This window comes from Stegostoma tigrinum, chromosome 8, assembly GCF_030684315.1.
Source record: "Stegostoma tigrinum isolate sSteTig4 chromosome 8, sSteTig4.hap1, whole genome shotgun sequence".
Classification (NCBI taxonomy): domain Eukaryota; kingdom Metazoa; phylum Chordata; class Chondrichthyes; order Orectolobiformes; family Stegostomatidae; genus Stegostoma; species Stegostoma tigrinum.
This window is the reverse complement of record NC_081361.1, coordinates 8,586,949-8,612,574: the sequence shown is the minus strand read 5'-3', so window position 1 is coordinate 8,612,574 and position 25,626 is coordinate 8,586,949. Positions and strand designations below refer to the sequence as shown.

The window sequence follows — 25,626 nt, the reverse complement described above, 5'->3', positions numbered from 1 at the left end:
CCAGGATCTGGGTGAATGTGTTAAGTAAATATATATTCCCTTTATCAGTTACCTGTAGATTGAAAAATCTTCTAAGCTAGCCAGAGTTTAAAACAGAAAGTTGAATTAGAGCAGCAAATTAAAAGCAAAATCATGTACTGACAGTGAAATACTGAGTGTGAAAGGCAGAATTACAAGGGAGATTTGAGACAAAGATGAAGGAAAAAAGTAACATTTTATTTAAAATTCTTTGTTCATTTGGTAGTACAGAACCTGAATATTATTGGAAAAGTACACATTTTGTTGAAACTTTGGATTCTCCTGAGCAAAAGATAAATGTAAAGGGGTTCAGAGGAGAGTGCAGATTGGTTGGAAAGTGGACACTGGTAGAGGTGTTGCCATAGGGATTGCACCAGTTAGATAACAATCATCTATAATAGGTTTGATAGATTGAACAGTATTTTCTCATTTCACAGTTTATGTTCTTTTGTCACTAACTGTTGTTTCATGCTGTTAAACAAAATGAATCACATTCCTACTCGGGGCAAGTAGAGTGCAGTTTCCAAGTTGCAGAATACTTGTACTTGCATTCAATTTAGACACGTAAAGAGCTTGCTGTCTAAAGGTTAACACTAAATAGTATTTAAAAGCAGCCCGATACCAAGCTGTTGTTCAATATATAGCCACGAATCTCTAGAGAATTTGTTACAAAGGCAGGTTTTGGTTGGAAAAGTCAAATGCAGAATGAATTATCACCAGTTGAGCAGTCATAGAATCATACAGCATAACTGGTCTGTTACTGCTCGATTGCATATAATTAATTTCACACGTAATTTTTCCAACCAGAATCTTCCATTGCCATAAATTCTATAAAGGCTCATGGCTATATATTGAACAAAAGCATGCTATTTATCTACTTTAAATTTTTATAAAGCGGAGATTGACCCCTTTCTGAGAACTAGAACTAAAACCGAAACATCACAAAAGAGGAGCACCTTGCCCTATAATCTGTAAAACAAATGTGAAAAGTGGCGTAACCTGCCTTTCAGCAACTTCTAGTGGTTGAACTTTCTTAAAGAAATCCCTGACACTTACTTTACAATCAACAAATAACAATTTATTTATCTAACTCTAACAGTGAATAAATTAACTAAATTATTAACAAACTGAGTAAACCCCTTCTAATTTTTAACTACTCCTAAATCAAACTAGGTTCTAATAGTATACAGTTCCAATAAATACAAGTCCCACTTTCATAAAATATAGTTTTTAAAAAAAAATTAGAATGTCAAAATTACAGCCATATTATGTGTCTTCTGGAATGCTCTGTGCCTTCTCTGTTGATTCTTTGGTCAAGAATATTAACTAGTTGTGCCCTTGGTATCTTTGATTTTTAAAAATGGTGCTTTTTATAAGACTTAGAGAAGCCCGTGAAAGCCAGTGATTCTTTCTTGAGAGCTGAAAGCTGTTAACTCTGGCAGATGGTAGTTAGTTCTCCTGTCTTTGTCCAACCGCTCTTTTCTTTTATACCCTTGATGACATATCAATATTTCTTACTATAGTATTTGTCCTATGTTGTCAAAACCATCAGATTTAAATTTAAATGGTTTTTGGTATCTAAGCGCCTGGTTGGAATTGATTGGCTAAATTCAAAACTTGTTGTCTTCATAACAAAACAAAACTGCTGCTTGGCCTTTTGACACAAATGTTTCAATTCGGGTACTTGCAGAATTTCAAGCTGCTCACAGACTTTTTGAAATCTCTAATTGTAGAGAAAAAACCTCGTCTTTTAAAGGGACTTCATACTGCTTTCCCCTTAGCATTTTACATACATCAAATTCTAATGTCCTCCCTCCCCATCTAAAAATACTCTATTCAACTCTGCAGTAAAATACTGTTTAGTGATATCCTTTAGAGTGCAATGAACTGTGAACCACATTGCAATAAGAAATTTTAAAAGTTACTTCATTTTAGGCAGGACAGCGGAAATGTCCTCCAGGCACACAACATTTTAACCCTATTGGAATTAATCAAGTATACAGCAAAATGTTTCATAACAAGAATTGAGACATGAGCTATTTGAATTCAAGGAAAGAGCAATGGAATTTGTGCATGTGTATTCTAAAAGTGACATTGATTTGTAAAGGCTTTTCAGCAACCTCCTGGAGGTTCTTTTTGCAGGTCATGCAAAATGTGGATGATTGCAAAATTATCACATTGTAGGAATTCTATTCTAATTCTACTTACTATGTGGAAATGGGCCCTTCAGCCCAACAAGTCCACACTGAACCTCAGAGCATCCCACCTAGATCCATCCCCCTATAACCCACTAATCTACACCTCCCTAAACACTATGGGCAATTTAGCGTGGCTCATCCAACTTACCGGCACATCTTTGGACTGTGGGAGGAAACTGGAACACTCAGAGGAAACTCATGCAGACACAAGGAGAATGTGCAGACTCCACACAGACAGTCGCCCGACGCTGGAATTGAACCCGTGTCTCTGGCGCTGCGAGGCAGCCGTGCTAACCACTGTGCCACCGTGCTGCCCTAAGTAATTCGTACTTGGAACTATTTTCTGATAGTCAAAGTGTCTCACCTATACTGCTGAACTCAAATATATTATGATCTGTACTTGTTGGCAGTAGGTAGATTATTATTTACCATCTGTTTCTTTTGCGATCTGCCTCTATCCTTGATTGTAGTGGGGCTGGGAACACATGCAAGTATGAATTTTGCTGCATGACTCCTTTAAAAATGTCTTTTAAAGTACATGCTTGGTGCAGAACTACCAGTACCAATGATTTTTAATGTGTTGTTTCCTCAGTTGAATAATAGTACAACTATTTGCCTGATTTTAGAGAAAATATTAGTGTGTTTTTTCATCTTTACAATTCTTAAACTAAATATTGTGATGTTTGCTTGGGAGTATATTTAGTTTCTCCTTGGCAATTTGAAATAAAATGAAACTGTCACTTTCATATCAGGAATTATTTTTTCACACCAGATTAGATTTGCTGTAACTTCTCTTGGTTTTATGTGAACATAGACTCATTCTCCTTCCTGCAGGCAGTGATGTTCACTGATGCTGCCAATATTTTCAACACATCTATTCACATGTAAGCACAGGTGATGAGTGCCAGCAGACCATTTGATCATGGCAAGTACTACACTCAAGCCTTATCTGCCTTCACCTATTGACATATTTGCACTTTCCAGAAGGATCCATAGGATAGCAGTCAGGAGCAGCTGATTTTTTTGATCTTCATTGACACCTATCTTAGCAGTTCGTTGAGATCAGATAACTTGGCACAGACTTGCAGTTTTACCTGAGAACCTCTGAATTGTGAACAGCAGTTATAAAATTAGACTGTGCAGAGTGGCTAAACTGGTTTATGGAATGTGTATTGGAAGAGGGAGGTTGAGGAAGCAAATAGTTATTTTCAAGAAGCTGAAGAGTACCAAAACTATAATAGGGAATGCTGTAAATCATAACTTATTTAGTGATGTCGGGATTTAATGATTTCTGTTTCAAATGATAACCGGTGCTTACTTCTGAAATATTTTATATTACAGGCTTTCAAAGAGATGCTGTATACAGCCCAAGACCAAGCACCATCTTTAGAAGGTAATGTGGTTTCATGTTGGTCCTCTTATTGCAGTTACTGACGACAAATCTGGTACATCTGAATAGCAACATGCAGAATAGTTCATGGGCATACCATTGTCATTGCACAGTAAATTAGAAGTGAAAACAAACTGTAGAGAATATATTGCATTTGAAGGGGAGACCCGAGTGGCTAAACAGTTTCTCATTCACTCTTGGGATGTGGGTCAGCATTTATTGCTCACCCCAATTTGCTCTGGAGAAGGTGATGGTGAGTTGTATTTTTTGAGCCAAGATTTGGCATAAAGCTAAACTTGGCTGATCTTTTATAATTTGAAGTTGTTTATTTTAATGGATAAATAATTCTGACTAATATTTCTATATTGATACTGGACAACACAATTAGTCCACATGGAATGAAGGTGTGGAATGAAGTGGATAAAACTTGGCTGAAGCAAAGAATCATGGATCACAGCATTACTAGTGGAGAGCAAGAGGGATCTATAATGAGACAAGTTCTTCTTATGGTGTATGAGTATGAAGACAGTAGCCAGACTGTTTTAAGTTTAAGGTGGTACCATATTGTGGTTTTAGATTGATGAGGTGGTTTAGACCATGGGGAGGGTTGCAGAAGCAGGAAGAAGGGACTCAAATAAAAGAGGCAAAGAAAAGAAAATGCAGAAAAATCTGGAGGAATTGAGAATTGGCTGATAAGTAACTTAACGGATGACTGTTTCAGATGAATGAGAGTCAAGCATCATTTTCCACTGAGGTGACAGGGTGTAGAGCTAGATGAACACAAGCCAAGCAGCATCAGAGGAGCAGGAAAGCTGATGATTCAGGCCTAGACTCTTCTTCAGAAATGGGGACCTTTCCTGCTCCTCTGCTGGTTGGCCTTCTGTGTTCATCCAGCTCTATACCTTGTTATCTCAGATTCTCCAGAATCTGCAGTTCCTACTATCTGAAATCATTTTCCGTTGGTATGTTTTCTTTACATGCTTGATTTGGTTTGAACTTCAGACGTGGGACATTTGGGTTCTAGTCACATTTTCCTGATCTTTATTTTGCATTGTGGATATCAAATTGTGAAACAAAACTGTACTCTACACAGTGTTTGAGCATATATGATTACTTTACTAATCATTTCAAATTGTTTCTATTAATAGTACCTATCTAAGTGTGTGGTATAATATTCCCTTAACATGCATATGATAGGTATCAAATCTATTAGTGCATTATGGAGTTTATCCACAGTTGAGATGCGCATTCACGACACTTTATTGAAATCTGACCAACAATTGTGAGTCACTAGACCAGTACAAATAAACCATGAACCCCAATGAAATATGCAATTGCAGTAAACTTTTTATTAACCAACACCTATGGGACCTGGAGTGTGTCAGTTGATCAAATATTCTGGTTGATCAAGAGATCTCAAAATCAATGTAAGAACACACACTACATAATAGAAATGTAATGCAGGGGGTATGCACATCACTGTTATGCTCTGGCAGCATAAATCACTTAAATAATAATGCACCCCTGCCTTAAATAAAACTTATTGGCAGATGGCCTTCTCACTCGCACCCTCAACTGACTATTCAGACATTTTTAAAGATCATGATAATATAGTAAACGTCCAGTATTTCAGGTGTATAATGTTTGCCAGTTTATCAAGTGTGCCGATTCATAAGGTTGCTGTACTATTGAGAAATGAAACTGTGCTGGATGCATTTTATGGTTTTGTAATACTTTTGTTTGCCTTTTTGTTTTGATTGCCTTTCCATGTTTCATGTGAGCAGTTCAACAAAGTGAAACAAGTTCTGATATCTTCTAATATGGTATTACCAATAATTACATTTCACAGATATCTATTTTAAAAAAAAATCTTTGCCTTCTTTTGACACAATGATGTACATCATAAGTAAGGTGGTACTATTGGGAATTGAGTAGAGCCAGAGCCATACAGCATGGAAACAGACCCTTCAGTCCAACTTGTCCATGCCAACAGATATCCTATATAAATCTAATCCCGTTTGCCAGCATTTGGCCCATACCCTTCTTAAACTCTTCCCATTCATATACCCATCCAGATGCCTTTTAAATGTAATCGTACCAGCCTCCATCACCTCCGGCAGCTCATTCTGTACACGCACCACCCTCTGTGTGAGAAAGTTGCCCTTTAGGTCCATTTTGTATCTTACCCCTCTCACCTCAAACCTATGCCATTTAGTTTTGGACTCCCCCACCCCAGGGAAAAGACCTTGCCTATTTACCCCATGCATGCCCCTCATGATTTTATACATTCCTATAAGCTCAGCCTCTAACGCTCGAGGGAAAATAGCATCACTCTATTCAGCCTCTTCCTATAGCTCAAACCCTCCAATCCTGACAACATACTTGTGATGCCACTGTTTTTCATTGTTGTTTTTGGCGGGGGGGGGATTGTGACCACATTTACCTAATGTAAGCAGTTGACAATTTGTAGCAAATTTCAGATAATTTATTGAGTTTCTTAAGAAATAGCAGTTTAACAATGATACATTAGTTAATTAGCCAAAGAAACCATGACAGCTGAGGATGCACCGCTGATTCAGAAGTTGTCTGGCCGTTATGTCGAGCACCTTTTCACCTACTGGTGACGGATAACTACTCATGGTGCTGGTGTGAGCACTGTTTTCCCCCATTTGGAGGCTAGCTTTCATTCCTTCAAAACACCAAAGCCGCCTTGCTTTTGAAAACATTGCACTCATAACAGTTATAATACAGTGTGGAGCTGGAGGAACACAGCAGGCCAGGCAGCATCAGAGAAGCAAGAAAGCTGACGTTTTGGGTCAGGACCCTTCTTCAGAAATGGGGGAGGGGAAGTGAGCTCTGAAATAAATAGACAGGGGAGGGGTGGAGCTGGGGAAGGTAGGTGGGTGATGGGTGAGTGCAGGTAGGCAGTGGTGGGGATTGGTCAGTGATGTGGAAGGAGCGTTTAGGTGGGAGAGAAGACAGACAGGTCAAGGAGGTGGGGATGAGAGGGAGGGTTGGTCATGAGTTGAGGTTGTGGGTGGGGAGATTTTGAAACGAGTAATGCCCATATTGACACCATTGGGTTGTAGGTTCCCAAGGCGGAATATGAGGTGCTGCTCCTCCAGTTTCTGGGTAGCATCATCCTGGAGGAGGCCCAGGATGGACATGTCATCCAAGGAGTGGGAAAGGGTGTTGAAGTGGTTCACGCTTGGAAGGTATTGTTGTTTGTCGCAAACAGAGCGCAACACCATCCAGTCGCGAACCACTTCAACTCCCCTTTCCAGTCCCTAGACAGCATGTTCATCCTGGGCCACCTCCAGTGACACAGTGATGCCACCCAGAAACTGGAGGAGCAGCACCTCATGCTCCGCCTTGGGAGCCTATAACCCAATGGTCTCAATGTGGACTTTACTAATTTCAAAATTTCCCCACCCCATGACCAACCCTCCCTCTCATCCCCACCCCCTTGACGTTTCTGTCTTCTCTCATCTCACTGACCAATCCCCACCACTGCCTACCTGCACTCACCTATCACCATACCACCTATCTTCCCCAGCTCCACCTGTCCTCTCTCTTTATTTCAGAGCTGCCTTCTCCCTCCCCCATTTCTGGAGAAGGGTTCTGACCTGAAATATTAGCTCTCCTTCTGCTCTGATGCTGCTTGGCCTGCTGTGTTCCTCCAGCTCCACACCGTGTTATCTCTGACTCCTGCATCGGCAGTTCTTACTATCTCCGAGTGAGCTGCACTTGAGTGTTGTGGCACCTAGTAAATTGTTTTTTTACACACTGGGAGAAAGCTAGTTACGGCTATCATACACAATTAAATAAAGTCTTATGCTGCATAGGAAATGTCAAATGTGGAATGCTGAGTTACCATGAGTTTTAGGGAGACCCCAGGTACCAACACCATCAGTTTGGTGAACTATCATTGACAGGTTAAGGAATTACAGCTTCAATGAAAATGCTTTTCTTGCAGCATTCTTGCAACGCATGCAATAAATATGGAATATCAGTAGTACAGTTTCACCCATCTCTTTTAACAGTGAAATTCTTTCCAAGGATAATTTGTAGCTCGGTGATAGCGATCTAGCCTCGTGGTTGGTGGAATTTTGGTTAATACCACAGGCTTGAGCACATCATCCAGAATGACGCATGCATGACATCAGAATGTGTGTTCCACTGCTGAAAGGTCCATCTTTTAGAAGGGACATCAAAATTGAATGCTGTCTCCTCTTCTAGGTGGAGATAAAAAACAACTGAGAGTTCGTCCTGTTGTTCTGGCCACCACACTAAAACAGACTATCTAGTCTTTATTTCATTGTTGGGACCTTGTACTGTACAAATGGCCTGCCGCATTTCCTACTTTCCAGCTGTGACTATGCTTGACAGGTATTTCATTGATTGTGATGTGTCTTGGTTGCAGAAGTCATGATTAGTGCAATATAAATGCACATTTTTCTCTCAGATAATCTGACACTTGGGGTTTTGTACCTAGCATGCAGAGGTTAGCGACAAAGTTATTTGACTCCTCTTCTAAACCAAAACTGTAGATCTTTGATCCAAGATCCTTTATGGTAATAAATAAGTACATTTTCTCCAAATGTTGCTGTTTTCATGGTGACCTAATAACCAAATCATTGAACAACTGTCCTTGTTTGTCTGTTGTGCTGCACCTAGGTGTTTTGGAGGTTCCATTCAAAATCAGTTATCCTTGTCAAGCAGTACTCACCCTCCCCATTAAAATACTCACCTGGGCTGCCTCAAATGATCTGTTGCTGAAATGTTCATTCATGCTTTTATTTCCTTAGCATGGACTATTCCAGCCTCATCCTTCACCTTCCATAATCTTTTACTAATCCATATTTTGCCAACATCCTCACTTGCGTCGAATCCAATTCAAGAACCACCTCTGTGGTTGATTGGCGTGCAGTGGCTTTGGTCCAACAAATTTTCAAGTCCTCATTCTCATGTTCAGATCTGATCTTGTTCCCTTTTATCTCTAACGTCCTTCGACCCTTCAAACCTTCAGGAACCTTACCTTTCTCTCAGTATAGCCTATTGAACATAACTGACTTATTTCGCTCCAACAGTGGGACCATGTATTCTGTTTTCTTCAGGCCCTTTGTTCTTAAAATCCCTCCAAAATCTCTCAGCCTCTCAACCTCCCCTCTCCTTTCTTAAAATTCTTAAAAAAGCTATCTTTGAACAAACTGTTGGTCACCAGATTTAATGTCATCACCTTTGATTCAGTATCAATTTATGTCTGTGGACACACTGAAGTGCATTAAGACATTTACGTCTTTGAAGATGATCTTTAAAAGCAAGTTGTGGTCCATTCTATGTTTCCAATATTTTATAAGTAGGGTCACTGGTTTGTGTTAATTTTTCTGTTTTAATTTGGAATTCTGGGAAAGTTGGAAATTTTTATCAATTGATTTTCCCAACTGTCTCTTCCATGAAAATGATAAATTGATGTTGTTAAAAATTATTGACCTTTATTAGGGCTATTTCAGATGGGGTGATCGCTTGGCTATAAGGATATTTGCATGAAATGTGTTATAAATGGAGGGGAGAAAAACCATATATTGCAAGGTGGCTTTCAAGCTTAAACTTGACAAGTTTATCTTTCTGAGCTTAATCCTTTAATAGAGACAAATTTAAATACTGCATTAAGAGAATATTCAATTAAATTGCCATATATCTTTTAAAATTGCATAAATGTGGAGGAATCTCATAATATTTGCAAAACCACAAAATCACCAACTAATAGATCACTAAATACGGTGATGCATCATTCTAGCAGGGCTCAAGAGTTTGTGAAATTCACTGATAGTTCAATCATGGCTATGTTGTATAGCGTTAATTTATCTTGTACCCATACTTCAATATTTTGTTTCACACCATCCATTACCAAATGCTTTCACACAACCACCTCCTTCAGACTCCTGTCAAAGTTAAGAAAATAGTGTTCCTCCTTACACCATTATAGTGTAAGTTCTCTATGAAGTATGGGAAACATTCTGCCAATGTTTCTTCCAGGCCACACAGAATATTTTGTATGCAGTATTACAAGAATTGAAACAAGCCCCTGGTTAGATGTTTTGATGCAGCTGTCCTGCTGTAGCCCTCTGAGGCCAAATGATGAATTTAATTAATTCCTTTTGCTTCATTCCTGTTGATACTTTTACAATAGCATTGTTGTCAGCTGGACAGAATGTCTGTTCCTTTGGCTGGAAATTCCTTTATGAAAGTTAATTAAACCTTCAAAGCTCTTGAGTGAAACAATTGCTTGATATCAGGGTTTGAAGTTGGACCAAGATAAAAGAGACCAAGTGTTAAAAGAGATAATGGGAACTGCAGATGCTGGAGATTCCAAGATAATAAAATGTGAGGCTGGATGAACACAGCAGGCCAAGCAGCATCTCAGGAGCACAAAAGCTGACGTTTCGGGCCTAGACCCTTCATCAGAGAGTGTTTAACCAAGTGTTAAAAGAAACAGCTTCCGTAAGCCTTTCATGAGAGATAAATTTATCTTTCATGACAGCTCTGCCTTAACAGTGCTGTAATCCCACGTAGTTGCCTATGCCAAAAAAGGTTTCTATCTTCCCTGGTGTCATCTCCAGCTTTTTAATTTTATGTTCAGATTCTTTGCAGTTTAGTCTTTGAGGCTAAAATTTTATTAAATGCCTAAATCATTTTTTGCCCATGCTCCTAAAATAACTTTCTAAAAGTTAGGCTGTGCTAATATTTCAAAACAAAACGAAGAAATTCTAGTGGTGGAAATATGCGATCAAAAACAAAGTGCTTGGAAAACATGGCAAAACCATCATCAGAAAAGAAACAGAAGATTAACTTCCCACAGGACGGTTCTGAAGAAGAAAAGTGATTGAACTAGTCTCCATTTCATCCGCACAGAACACTGACAGAGGTTCATTAAACTAATTCCTGGGATAGTGGGATTACCTTCAAGGAGCGACTGAAAAATTCTAAGCTTGTATATTCTGGAGCTTCAAAGAATGAGAGATAATTTCATTTAAACTTATAAAATTAATACTGGGTAGAAGTGGATAGAACATTTCTCCTGCTGAGTGTAGAACCAGAGGACATAGCCTCAGAATAAGGAGCATGTCATTTAAGACTGAGATGAGGAGGAATTTCTTTACTCAGGTGATGAACCTTTGGAATTTTCTCCCAGAGGTGGTAAAGGCTCAATGATTGAATATGTTCCGAACAGAAATAGGTGTTTCTTTGGAGACTTTTGACATCAGGGGACATGGGGATAGTGGAGTAAAATGGTTGACTGACTGATCAACCATAATCTGTTTGAATGATGGAGCAAGCTTGATGAGCTGAATGTCCTTCTCCGGTTTTCGTGTCCTCAGTTCTAATGTTCACTGTCCAGTTTCTTTCAGTATATAACTCCATTCCATCTATGGAACCTTCTTGTGTGGAGAAGAATTTCTTGACATCCTTTCCAGATTTGCCTTTTACTAAGTTAACTGTTTGTTAACTTGGTTCAGCCTATAGCATTCTTGAGGTACAATATTCCGTGACACTAAAAGTACAGCAGCAGAGTATCAATCCCGCAATGTACCACGACATGGATTAACTAAGCATTATCACACTGACATTTATTGGAAAATGTTGAATGAAATTTGGTTGTAAATACTAACAGTCATGTGTGTCAGCATCACTCCAGGACTTGAGTGCATGGATTAGGCTGACAACTAAAGTGAATGCTAAGGGACCATAATGTCAAGTTTTTGAATAACATTTAAGTTAAGCTTATTCGGGTGAGTGTAAAAGAAATCCCAGGGTGCTAGTGGAACTCTCCCAGCCCAGTCACACAACAAAACAGATGAACTGCTTAATTATCCGCTTTCTCTGTCTGAATTGCACTGTACATGAATTGACTGCCACATTTGCATTCCTAACAACGACTATGCTTCAAACTTTGGAACAAATTACTGCAGATGCTGGAATCTATACTGAAAATGACAAAAATCAGAGATCACAGCGAGTCAGAAAGCATCCATGGAGAGCGAGCAAGCTAATGTTTCAAATGTAGATGACCTCTTCGGAGCTGAAGTGTAGAGAAGACAGCATTTATGCTGGTGCACCCTACATCCAGTTCCCCCACCACCCCCTGCCCCCAAACTATAGCGTAAATGCTATCATTTCTACCCTTCATTTCAGCTGTAATGAAGAGTCATCTAGACTCAGTGTTAGATTATTGTCTGAACCACTCTGATGTCCAGCATTCATTGTTTTCAGTGTCTTTTAAACTTAATGCATTGGCCATAATGCTTTGACATCTAAGGATTTGAGAGGCATTATGCAAATACATGGCCTTGTTTTACTAAATTTTCATTGCTGCTGTCAGCAGTTACTGTTCTATTAAAAATATGTCATTTGAAGGTCACTTACTTGTATGTCAGAGTACCATTGGGCATCCTGTTCCAAAGTGGTCAGAAGTGTCATTGTTAAAACTCTATAAATATCATCCCATGCTGTCCTAGAATTCCTGATTATTCCTCTTTTGACATATTGATGACAGAATAACAAGGTACGTTTGACTGCAAATTCATTCTTCTGGCCTGATGTAACAGATCCTTTCCACACGGCTAACAACTTGTGTTAATCACCTTAATGAAATGTTGTTGTTTTTCCTATGGCTGTATAAATATGTACAAAAATATTTATGTAAAGCTGATTATTATTTTCATTACACATTTGTAGCACATTGCTGCCAATTTTCCACAGGAAATGCTGTATTGAAGTTAAAGTTGTACCGTCAAAATTATTTTTTATCATCCTGTTCAACCATGTTAGGACACAGTTCTGGGGAAAACTTTGGAACACCTAGTCCCTAGAATCAAATTAATTTAGTTTTGTTAGCTATATCACAAGTAACTTTGTTTCTGTGCTTAATTGCTCTTACTTGCTCATAGCACTATTCAACTTCTGAGTCAAATTCTAATCTTTTCAGTTGCTACATGTAACTAAGCAGAAATTGCTAGAAAAGAGCAGCAGGCCTGGCAGCATCTGGGGAGAGAAATCAGAGTGACATTTTGGGTCGAGTGACCCGTTCTGAGGAAGACATTAACTCTGATTTCTCTCCCCAGATGCTGCCAGACCTTCTGAGCTTTTGTAGCATTTTTTGTTTCTGTTACAGCATCTGCAGTGCTTTCAGTTTTTATTTAGTAACTGTTAGTTCTCAGTTATTGTCTAGCCCTGATCTGGCACACTCCCGGTCTCCTATCCCTGGCTCCCAATCCGTACAAGGTCCATAGTTGGAATAGGTAGTGTTTATGCCATTGATTCCAATAGGCCTATTTTAATTTAAACAGACAAATTGAAAGACACAGAAAAGAATTGTGCTAACTATTCTAACTCATTCTCTTCCCTCACCTCAAACTTGCACCATCAGTCAAAGTGAATAGAGCAGGAAACAGTAAACAGATGGTGGAGAGTCATATGGAGACTAGGATGGTATTGATATTAGATGGCTTGGAGCATGTTCATACCTGGTGTGAAGGGACTGGTGTAAGTACCTATAGTCTGAGAGGATAACAGTGCAGAACTAGGATAGGCACAGGATGTTTGATGCAGCACAACCAGAATATGTCAATCTCTTTGGGTTTTGATATATTAAATTTGTTAGCTGTGCAAAATAATAGGGCATATGTTACAATTCACCGATTATTTCATCTTGGTTTTAATGAGTGTCACTGAATCCTTTCAGATTTTAATTTTGTATTGTATTATGGACAATGGAATTGCTGGTCTCTAGCTTTCCCCAGATGCATTTATGTTACGCTTGAATTAAGGTTTTTAAAAAAAGGAAATTGAATTGTAAATTTTAGCGAGAGCTGCTGCAGATTGTGACCCCTCTTTGTGTTCTCTTATAGCGATTCTGAACACTAATACAACCTTTCAGCATTTTAAGATAATTGATGGATTGGGTGCAATCTCAATGCATTTGTCATTGTTCTCAGCAGAATTCTCTATATGTACATTTGTGGGGATCTACTGTCTTTTCAGAGTTCTCTGTAATTTGTGGAAATTATTTATAGCCTCTGAAAAGGTTGCTAGGTTGTGTGATCAAAAGAAACCCTGCTGATGATGGCATTTGATTGGCAAATGGGCACGCATTTCCCCAGACTACTCACCCTTCAATTAGATGCTGGGTTTGCACAGATGAAAGTATGTGTATAAATCATTCATTGGAGTTATCTGTTTGAATGGTTGCTAAAGGGTTTTTCTTCAAGTGCTGTTCCCTTTGTAATAACTGTGTATCTCATTTGTTGTGCTTTTGCCCCCAGTAAAGTTGTTTTATTCTTAATAACTGTCTAGATTACTCAGTGAGATGACAGGTCTCAATTACCTTTAGCCTTGGCAACAAATTTTACAGCAGGGAAATGCAACAAAGCAAGAAATATTCTAACAAGAAGACAAAATACAAACACAAAGCAGTGCATGCAGCTTATCCGTTGGAGAAAAAGCTAATAAGGTGGGGTGTGGGGGGGTGGGGGAGGCGGAAGAACCAACATGCTGGGCGCTACTGGTACAAAGTAGCAACTGTTGACCACTTGCCACCAGAGAAAGCACTAATCATCTGCATTTGGAAGCATTCTGTGTAAACAGATGCTCAAAGATGCTAATCAAATTCAGACAAATTGAAAGCATCAAATTATGTACAGGCTTTCAAGTGATTTCAAAATATCTAGACCTATAACACTAAGCAGATACACTGATATTTGGATATAAGTTCGTAACCTGCCATGGTGTGATTTCATACAAGCTATCATCTTCCCTTTATTTTCTGCCTTGTCAAAGGGTATGCCAGATTTCACTGAGGCTTCAGCCATTACCATTGTGTGCCTTATTCTGTGTTTGGCTTGTTTCTTGTGGTGAATGCTTAGGAATTCTGATAATGCAGACTTAAAATGTCTTGACTGCTTGGCTTTGATAAGTCAGCTTTTGGGAAGTTATCAATGTAGGTAAGCAGAACTGCTCATTTCATGAGTAGGATGATGATGAGATTATTATTTTCTAACGGCCCGGCTGTTCTATAATATAGAACTTCAAAAATACAATGCCCAGATTAAAGTAATCTTTTAATTTATCCGTCAACCCAGCTGGCTGTTATTACTGTTGAGTGTAGATTCCATAAATTGGCAGCACAACTATAGACCCAGTTGTACCTACGTGTTTTTATAATATTTTTAGAGTACCAACATGTGCTGTAACACGGGGCTCCCACAGGTAGAAAGCTTCTCAAGACAGTCTGCTGGAATTGTTTAGAGCAGCAGCAGAGAAGATCTGATTTAAAGAGTTTTTTTTTCTAATATTCACTCATGGCACTGCTGGCTGGCCAACGTTTATTGCGTGTTCTTAGTTGGTGATAGTGAGCTGTGTTCTTGAACCGCCACAGTCCACATGCTGTAGGCTGACCCACAGCGCCTTTAGGGAGGGAATTCCAAGTTTTTGACCCACTGATAGTGAAGGAATGGTGATATGTTTCCAAGTCAGGATTGTGACTGGAGGGGAACTTGTAGGTTGTGGTGTTCCTCTGTGTCTGCTGCCCTTGTCCTTCTAGATGGAGGGGGTCATGGGTTTAGAAGGTGCTGTGAAAGGATCTTTGGTGAATTGCTGTATTGCATCTTGATGATAGTCTGCACTGCTGCTATTGAGCCTTACTGGTGAAGAGAGTTGATGTGGTGCCATTCAAGCCTGCTGCTTTGACCTGGCAAAGCTTCTTGAGTGTTGTTGGAGCTGCACCCATCCAGGCAAGTGAGGAGTATTCCATCACACTCCTGACTTGTGCCCTGCAGATGGTGAACAGGCTTTGAGGGGTCAGCAGGTGAGTTACTCTCCATAGTATTCCTTGCTCTTGAATAGCTTTTGTAGCCAGTATGTTTATGCAATGTGTCCAGTTGAGTTTCTGGCCAGTGGTAATTCTTCAGGGTGTTGATAGTAGGGATTCAGTGATGGTAAAACCACTGAATATCAAGGAGTGTGAATTAGATTGTGTATTATTGGTGGTGGTCATAGCCTGCCATTTGTGTGGTGCGAATGTTACTTATCATTTGGCGCCCCGTGCTAGTGCTGGTTCTAATGTTGTTTGTAAACTTGCTGTTATACTAGCAACTGTATGATTCTACAGACAACTTCATGTACAATGGTCGCTGGAAGTATTCTATTGCAATGCCCCTCACCTTAATGAAACTAAAACTCAGCAAATAAAGCAAGGTTATCATGCTGGCAATATAGCAGGATGGTGAGAATAATAGGCCTGCATTCTGTACTAAAACAAACTTCAGCTTTAAAAACACGCACATTCATGCCTTTCTTCTAGACTTGACTGTTCAGCACACGCCTAATGGTCTCTCATTAACTATTTTCTGTAAACTTGAGGTCATCTAATACTCCGCTGCCATGACTTAACCCATTTGCCTGTTATCCCTATATATGTTCACTGACCCATACTGGCTCCTGGTCAAGCATTGTTTTGATTTTAATATTTTCATCCTTGTTTACAAATCACTTCTTGGCCTGGTCCTTCCCTTTCCTTTGTAATTTTCTCCAGCTCCATAATCCACTGAATCTGTGATTGTCGGTTCTTGCGCATATGGATTTTCCTTGCTCCACCATTGGTGGCTTGTTTTTGGTTGGGTAGACCCAAAGCTTTGGAATTGCCTCCATGCACCTCTCCACTTTTCCATCCTGCTTTTCTACTTTAAAATTCTCATTAAAACCTACTTCTCTGACCAAGCGTTTGTCTTTTTTTTAAGTTTGACTATCAGACAGTTGTGAACATAAAATTGTTACCGTCACTAATTTTGGTGGAACAGTTGCCATGAAACTGTGATAGGGTTATATACTAGCACTGCCTTTTAGACAAGATTGAGTAAGAATTGGAGTTTTGTAACATACAGCATTCAGTTTTTTCCAAAATTCATTTTCTTCTTTTGAAATGCCTGTCATTTATGAAGTCTTGGATTTTTAAAATCTAATTTAGATTTCATTTTTCCATCCTCCTTGAAGGTCGTGGCTTCTGCCATAGCAAAGACTATAGGATGGAATCACTGAAAAATGATTAGGAGGAGAATCTCTATAATTTTTCCTTCATTCTGTCTCTGCCTAGTCTGCAAATACTGATGTGGAGGTGCTGGTGTTGAACTGGGGTTGGCAAGGTCAGAGGTCAGATGACACCAGGTTATAGCCCAACAGGTTTATATGAAAACGTAAGCTTTCGGAGCCTGGCTCCTTCAGGTGTTAGTGAGAGAGGCAGGTACCAGACACAGAATTTATAAGCAAAAGATCAAAAGGTCACACCACTGATGACGATGTATTAACCAAACCTAAGATGCTACTACATCTTTAATCAGTTAGAAAGTTTTAATTGATTAATATAAATATGTAAATCCCCAAATTTCTTTCAAGTCACTGTCCTGAGAGAACTAAAGGTTTCATCTGTGTAAAGAAGAGGTATGTTTTAGGTCAGACAATGCATGTTAGGTGTGAGGCCTTGTTTAGAGTCTGTTTGTGTTTTAGTTTGGAGTCAGACTGGTTTTATTTCTAAGGTAGGAATTTATGCGCAACATTCGCTGTGTATAAATTGTGTGCTTTTTGAACAATTTTGTCCAAATCAAAACACACACAAGACCTTGTTTAGAGTCTAACGTGCATTGTCTGACCTAAAATGTCACCACTTCTTTACACTGATAAAACCTTCAGTTTTTTCAGGGTCATGACTTGAAAGGAATTCAGGAATTTACACATACATATTAATCAATTGAAACCTTCTAACTGATTAAAGACTTAACAGCAACTTAGCTTTCTTTAATATGTCCTCATCAGTGGTATGACCCTTTGATCTTGTATTTCTCAATTCTGTATCTGTTACCAGCTCTGTCACTAACACCTGAAGAAGGAGCGGAGCCCTGAAAGCTTGTGTTTTCAAATAAATCTGTTAGACAATAACCTGGTGTCGTGTGATTTCTTACCGAGGAATATTGAGGCCAAGTTACATCCAACTGAGATTGGGGATTAGTCAGCTTGTCATAACCGTGATCAAACATGGGATCTTCCAGGTTTCTTTCCAGGTAGCGTAGAAAGCAACGCATTTATCCTGTGCATCATTGAGAACTCCCCTCACACAAGAAGCTGGCGAACAATTCACAGCCTTCCACCAAATACGCAATGCTAACACACCTAATATGATGGAATTAGGGCATTTACATTCAATTTGAGCACAGTAAAAGTATTATAACCTCTAAAACAAATAGCATAAACGGTTAACTGCAGATGTTTAATTTGATTCCATCTCTTAAGAGACAGCATGAATAGTTAATATTTAATAGAGTCAATAGTTAAGGTGTGCTTGATTCCAAATTTAGACTTTCTTCATTTCTACACTGAGAATATGATATTGCACTATATGGTTGAAATTCCTGAATGCTGTCTCTGACCTTCTGGTCAAGATTTGCCTTCCTATTGTACTACTTAAGGTTAGAGCTAGTGTCAAAATAGAAAATTGACAAGTGTATCAACCTCATGTACTTCAGTGGTTGAATTTTTTATTGCTCTTTAAGTTTATTCTCTATTCTTCATTTTTCCCTTCTTTGCTGAGACCTTTGATGACACCTTTTTCTAATGCTACCTACCTTTTAGCACTTACCCCATGTAACTGTTATAAATTGATAAACCTTAACAGTAGTAATGAAGGTGCCTCTACTTTATCCAGTCTTAGCCAAGAAGGTGATATTATGCTTATACAGAGTAGGGTGATTGATGCTTCTCCAATTCTGGCACTTGTACCATTGTTACAAACTTAGTGTGACCTTTCATGAGTTTACCTGATCTGTGTGGGTCAAAGTTGGCAATTTTATGTTTCAGCCATTTGAGTGACTAGAGTTACAGTTTTTAGATTTAAAAAAAACCTAAGTTGTTGTCTACTGAAGTATAACCCATTTCATTTGAGCAGTTGACTGTTGTAGCAGGAGCGTATTCATGCTGATGAATTTGGTTATGAAATTCTCTTTTGCATGGCACTTTGTTAAAAGGGGCGGCACGGTGGCTCAGTGGTTAGCACTGCAGCCTCACAGCGCCAGGGGCCCAGGTTCGATTCCAGCCTCAGGTAACTGTCTGTGTGGAGTTTGCACATTCTCCCCGTGTCTGCATGGGTTTCCTCTGGGTGCTGTGGTTTCCTCCCACAGTCCAAAGATGTGCAGGCTAAGTGGATCGGCCATGCCAAATTGCCTGTAGTGTTCAGCGGTGTGTGGGTTATAGGGGACTGGGTGTGGGTGGGATACTTTGAGGGGCGGTGTGGACTTGTTGGGCCGAAGGGCTTGTTTCCACGCTGTAGGGAATCTAATCTAATCTAATCTAAAATGACCAACTATGGGAAGGTCAGGGTCACTCTTGTGCACAGACTACAGGTGTTCCTCAAAGCAGCCTCCCAGTCTGCATTTGGTTTCTGCAATGTAGAGTAGGCCACATTGGGAGAAGCAAATACAATGCACAAGATTGGAAGAGGCACAGGTGAAATATTGCTTCACCTGGAAAAACTCTTCAGGGCCTTGGATGGTGAGCAGGGAGGTTGTGAAGGGGCAGGTGTTGCACCTTCTGCAGTTACATGGGAAGGTGCAGCGGAAGGGGGTGGTAATAGTGATTGATGAATGGACAGGGGTGTCTCAGAGGGAACAATCCCTGCGAAATGCAGATGGGGGAATGAGGGGAAGATGCATTTGGTGGTGGCATTCTCCTGGAGTTGTTTGAAATGGTGGAAAATGATCCTTTGAGTGTAGACGTGGGTGGGATGAAAAGTGAGGACAAGAGGGACCCGATCGCGCTGCTGTGCAAGAGAGTGGGAAGGGGCAAGGGTGGAAGCACAGGTGACCGGTCAGATGCACTTGAGGGCCCTGTCGATCACAGTGGGGGGGGGAAACCATGGTTATCAAAGAAGGAAACTCATGTCAGCAGTGTGGTTTAGGAAGGTGGCATCATCCAAACAGAGTTGAAGGAACTGGGAGAATTGAATGTGATCCTTGCAGGACATGGGATTTAAAGAGCTGTAGTAAAGGTAGGCTATGGGAGCCAATGGCTTTGTCGTTTATTCCCCACAACGAAATTAGGGAGGTCAAGAAAAGGAAGAGAAGTGTTGGAAATGGTCAATGTGGAAGTTATAGACAGATGGAAATTGGAGGCAAAATTAACAAATTTTTAAAGGTCCTGGCAGGAGCATGAAGCATCACTGAAACAGTCATCAATGCACTGAATAAAGAGTTGTGGGAGGGTGCCAGTGTAGGACTGGAACAAGGATTGTTTCATACATCCCAGACAGGGGTAGGCACAACTGGGACCCATGTGGATGCCCATTGCTGCTCCTTTGACTTGGAAAAAGTGACATGAATTAAAGGAGAAATTGTTCAGTAAGAGAATAAGAAAATGAGCCGTGTTCTCTTTCTTTTGCGCATCTAGACCTGCATGCTCCAGCAACTTGCGGGCTCCAACATCTGTCCTGCATCACCCACTCAAACCCCATCCCCTCCCATCACTGAGCCCATCCTTCAGATGCCATCACTTTCTGTCCCCCTGAAGTCACTCCCCTTAATCCCAACCCTTGGTGTGTTTTCACGGTATCTTCTGACCTCCCTGTCTCTGAGGCTGAGACTGTCTTCAGCAAAGGACTCAGCTTCATACCCTTACACCCCCACCATAATGAATTTTGGGCTCACCATGACGTCGAAATGTTTTTCTGCTGCCTCTGTCTCCACGCTCACTTCTTCTGGCAGGAAGCATCCCCACTCAAACACAAATTCCACTGATGCCGTCAATTGCCTCCAATATTCACCCACCACATGGATCTCTTCCTCTGGCCTCTTACATGCCCTTGATCTCTTCATTGAAAACTGCTGGCGTGACATCGGCCATTTCAATTTCTCTGCTCTTACCCACTCTAACCCGTCCCCTTCTGAAATTGCCGCACTTCACACTGTCAGGCCCAACCCTAACTTTGTTGTCAAACTGGCTGACAGAGGCAGTTACGTTGTAGTCTGTTGCATTAATCTTTGCCTTGCGGTAGCTCAACACCAACTCTTGGACACCATGTCCTACGTCCCCCTGGATCACCAGCCTCCGCATTCAAAAGGATCATTTTTCACCATTGCAAGCAACTCCAGAACACCACCACCAAACACACGTGCCTTTCACTCCCCCCATCTGTTTTTCAGAGGGATTGTTCCCTCGAAGACACTTGTCCGTTCATCAATCACTGACACATGCCCTTCCACATCACCTTCCCATGTAACCACAGAAGGTGCAACACCTGCCCCTTTATAACCCCCCTGCTCACCACCCAAGGCCCTAAACTGTCTTTCCAGGAGACGCAGATTTCACCTGTACCACCTCCAGTCTTGTGCATTGTATTCACTGTTTCCAATGTAGCCTACTCTACATTGAAGAAACCAAACAGAGACTGGGAGACTGCTTTGCAGAACACCTGTAGTCTGTACACGAGTGTGACCCTGACCTTCCCATAGCTGGTCATTTTAACACAGCATCCTGCTGGCATGCCCGCATGTCAGTCCTCGGAATGCAGCAGTTTTCCAGTGAATCTCAGCACAAACTGGAGAAAGAACATCTCATCTTCAGACTGAGATAACAAGTGTTGAGCTGGATGAAGGTCTACACCTTGTTATCTCAGATTGTCCAGCATTGGCAGTTCCTACTATCGCACCTTCAGACTAGGCACTTTGCAACGTTTTGAACTTAATATTGAATTCAACACCTTCAAACTGTGAACCAAATCCCATTCTTTCCTTTTCTTTGACAACAAGGTGTATAGCTGGATGAGCATAACAGGCCAAGCAGCATCAGAGGAGCAGGAAAGCTGATGTTTCAGGTCTAGACCCTTCTTCAGAAATGGGGGAGGGGAAGGGGATTCTGAAATAAATAGGGAGAAAGTGGGAGGCAGATAGAAGGTGGATAAAGGAGGAGATAGGTGGAGAGGAGGCAGGGTTGGAGTCAGTAAAGGTGAGTGTACGTGGGGAGTTAGGGAGGAGATAGGTCAGTCCAGGGAGGGCGGACAGGTCAAGAGGGCAGGATAAGGCTAGTAGATAGGACATGGAGGTGGGGCTTGAGGTGGGAGGAGTGGATAGGTGGGAGGACAGGTTATGGAGGCGGGTACAAGCTGGGATGGTTTTGGGATTCTGAAATAAATAGGAATAGAAATAAATAGGGCGGCAATGGCTCAGTGGTTAGCACCGCAGCCTGACAGCACCAGGAACCCGGGTTCGATTCCAGCCTCGGGCAACTGTCTGTGCAGAGTTTGCACATTCTCCCCGTGTCTGCGTGGGTTTCCTCCGGGTGCTCCCTTTTCCTCCCACAGCCCAAAGATGTGTGGCCTAGGTGGATTGGCCATGCTAAATTGCCTGTAGTGTTCAGGGGTGGGTGGATTATAGGGGGATGGGTCTGGGTGGGATGTTCCAAAGGGCGGTGTGGACTTGTTGGGCCAAACGGCCTGTTTCCACACTGTAGGGAATCTAATCTAAAAAAAGTGGGAGGCGGCTAGAAAATGGATAAAGGAGGCGATAGGTGGAGAGGAGACAGACAGGTCAAGGAGGTGCTGTTACATTCTCTGTCACCATGTCTTCTCTCCTTTCCTCCCACCCCAGTGGGACTGTCTGTTCTTTCGTGTCTGGCAGTTAGACACACCCATTGTTCTGCCATTCTCACATTCTGAGCACTAAATCTGAATTATCAACATCCTTTCTTTCCTCAGCACTCCAAACCCCTCCCACCCCCAAGTATAGCATATATGCAGGTCCCCTCCACACTTCACTTCAGCTCTAATAAAGAGTTCTAGACTCCATGTTAGCTTGCTGTCTCTCCTTTGAATGCTGCCTGACCTGCTGTGATCTCCAGCATCTGTTATTGTCAGGACCGATTCCAGCATTTGGGCGACTTAAAATAAAATGCACGTATATTGGATAAGTGAAAAATGATCCCAGTGTTTTTGAATGTTTTGAAGTCCACAGAGTTCAATATTTATTCACATCACCAAATATTTTCTCTTTCTGTCCCCAAACCAAATGATTGAGGACTGGAACCATTGTTGTTAGAATGAAATTCCAGCTCCTTGACTTAGCCTGAGGTAGAATACACATTGCTTTGAAGCCAGGTCTGTATCAGCTGAGATACTGTCAAGGGAACATGGTGTGAAGATGACCAGATGAGCAAAGGGAATCATTGGGCTAATTTAAATTTAATCTATGTGTGGATTGAAGTGTTACCTAGGAGACCACTTGACTTCTCTGTGATTGGAAATTGAAAGGTTTGCCATTTTTACAAAGAACCAGCAGATTCTGCTTCAGACCAGAACAAGAATTATTTAAAGTGATGGTTTCAAAAACATTTCAGCAAAATGTAAAATAGAAGTTTGTGTACTTCAATTTGTACAAGACTAAACAGTAGAGATAAAAATAGAAGTGTGAATTCAAAACTAGAAATGTTGAAATGGACAACTGCACCCATTTTTAAATGCAGTGACATATTTTTTGTGTGCAGTGCTGGACAATGGATTTTATTGAAACTTAAGCCTGTCTTTTTCTCTTTCCAAGAGGCCCACTGTTTGTTTTAATGATTTTCTGCTCATTATATATTTGTGCTTTGCTAATCCATTGCAAAACAGCATGGTGAAAGGCAATATAATGATGCCTTGCAGAAATGTATGTGACAAAATAAATTTATTGGCATTTATGGTTATAAATGATTGCCATCAGTTATGGGGGCAGTAATCATGTGAGCACAACCTTCATGGAGTGATCCTACAAAACAAAGAGAATTTCATATGTTTGTGTCTCAAAAACAGCAAATTTAATGTGTTTTTTGACTAAAATGCATCATTCATATTTTTATAGTTCCCATAAACACATGACTATAGAATCACTATAGTTTCTATAGAATCCTCCACTGAACAAGTTTAATAGTTTACAAATATAATTTCCAACTGCTCGATGATGAAACCAATGATGAAGAAATTTGAACACCATTCTGAGATCAAAAATTTGTTGGTGTGTTAGAGATCATCTTCAAACAAGGACAGCAACATTCACGTCTGATAGAAAAAATGTTATAAAAATAAATTCATATTAAAACTTTTTAAAATTTTTGATAGCTTTGGATAGGATTTGTTTTTCAGTAGTGTTTACATGTAAATATTAGAGATTAATCTTTCCAGAATTTTTCAAGTGATGCACTTTAATGACTCTTCAAGCTGCAAACCAAATTTATGTACAAAATAAATTGCTCAATAGATGCTACTGTATCTTCCCAACCTTGCTTTTTTACTTCTGCTTGCATGTATTTCTCAATAAATCATAACTGTAGTTTAAACTGTATAGGGTCATTTATATGTGTGATATTTTCCCTTTGGGAGATTGACAGATGTTCAGAAAAACCACATTTTATATTGAGTATTCTTCGACAATCACAAGTAGTTAGAGGAATAGATAGGGCCATGCCAACTAGCAGAGAAATTTGCTGGCCTCTTAGGCATCTTTATTATTTTCCCAAGTGCATGTGGAAAGTAGTACTGGACAAATTTCAAAGGAAAATTATTTGTGACATGAAGTTCCAGGAATGCTAATTAGCATTAACCCTACCTATTTTTCTTGCAGTCTGACAACTCTGTATAATTAGGTTTTAAAAATTCATTTTCCATCCCCTACCACCCACCTATTCCATTTACATTTTTCAGTGTTTGATTTGACAAAGAATTAACACCTATGTTTCTGTCACTTCATTTTTACCAATTGTGAAAGAGTAGTCTCATACCTGGCAGCTGTACTGTGAATGTTCAGATGAATATTGTGTTACTTTTGTATGGTTTCAAAAATATGGTTCATGAATTTAGTTTCATCAAAAGAATGTGTTTATATCAATTTCATAGTATGGAGTATCTTTTCAGCTGTACGATAAACTCTGATTACAAGGTAGAATTCTGTTATTTGACAGCAAAATGAATGTTACCAATTGCACATGTTGGTTGATTCCACATCATAGATGGGCTATCGGGAGAAAATTCTGCAGGGAAAACAATTGATAAAATCTCTCTCTGACTGTCATCTGATTAGGTGGTTGCAAAGTGCAACTTGAGATTTGGGAGAACTCACTTGGTCAGACAGTGATATTCTGTGGAGGATGACACCCGAGAAAACGAACACCTATTTTACAGCTTAGTCACGGCCTATGTATGAGAGAATGCTGGAGTAAGGGCAATATAATAAATATTATGCATATATAATAAGCGATGTGTATTTGTAATATACATACTGTATATCATGTAATTTTCATAAATATCTATCATTACCATTAGTGAGTCATAATAGGATGTTGTCTGGTTATTTGTTTGCTTCAGTGCAGAAACAGAATGGAAATGGGGACCATTATTTCTGTCTTGCTTCCATGAGAATTTTCTTTCTTGTGACTGTGACATTTCCCTCAGTGCAGTTTTTATACTTGCTTTCTTGCTGGCCCTGATTAGAATGCTCAACTGATGTTAATCGTGACATTAATGGTAGCTTTGTGGTTAGGGTTGAAATTGGAATGATTCCACAGAGAGAACTAACTTGGTTAATTTGAATTTCATGAAATTGATTTGATATACAGGTTGATTGGAAGTTGAGGGAGTATTTCTATTGTTAATGTCAACACACAAAAATGCATTGATGGTGTTTTAATCGATGGGTCAGTAGAGTGCATATTTCTAAAGATATGATTAAAACTGTATGTTGTTTTTGATCTGCATTGAATCCGATTTCCAGTTTTGTGAACATGATTTTGTATGAATGTTCTTTGCAAACACCTGAAAAAGATAACAATTGTATAGGGAAGTTGTGTTGATGAAACCTTCCATACTCTGATTCATTGTTGAAAAATTTGATGAATTTTTTTTTGTCTTGCGCTCATCAAGACAATTCACAGGAAATAGCAATGTAAAGGGGAAACAAT

At 40.0% G+C, this 25,626-nt stretch overlaps 1 protein-coding gene across 1 annotated transcript in view; it reads left to right on the top strand.

The window, feature by feature from the left end:
- Window positions 1-25,626, top strand: part of LOC125456568 (xenotropic and polytropic retrovirus receptor 1 homolog) — a 310,767-nt gene that overhangs the window by 14,970 nt on the left and 270,171 nt on the right. Inside the window, exon 3 of the mRNA XM_048539806.2 lies at window positions 3,558-3,609. Coding sequence (XP_048395763.1) covers window positions 3,558-3,609 — 52 coding nt within the window. The remainder of the gene's footprint in view (window positions 1-3,557; window positions 3,610-25,626) is intronic.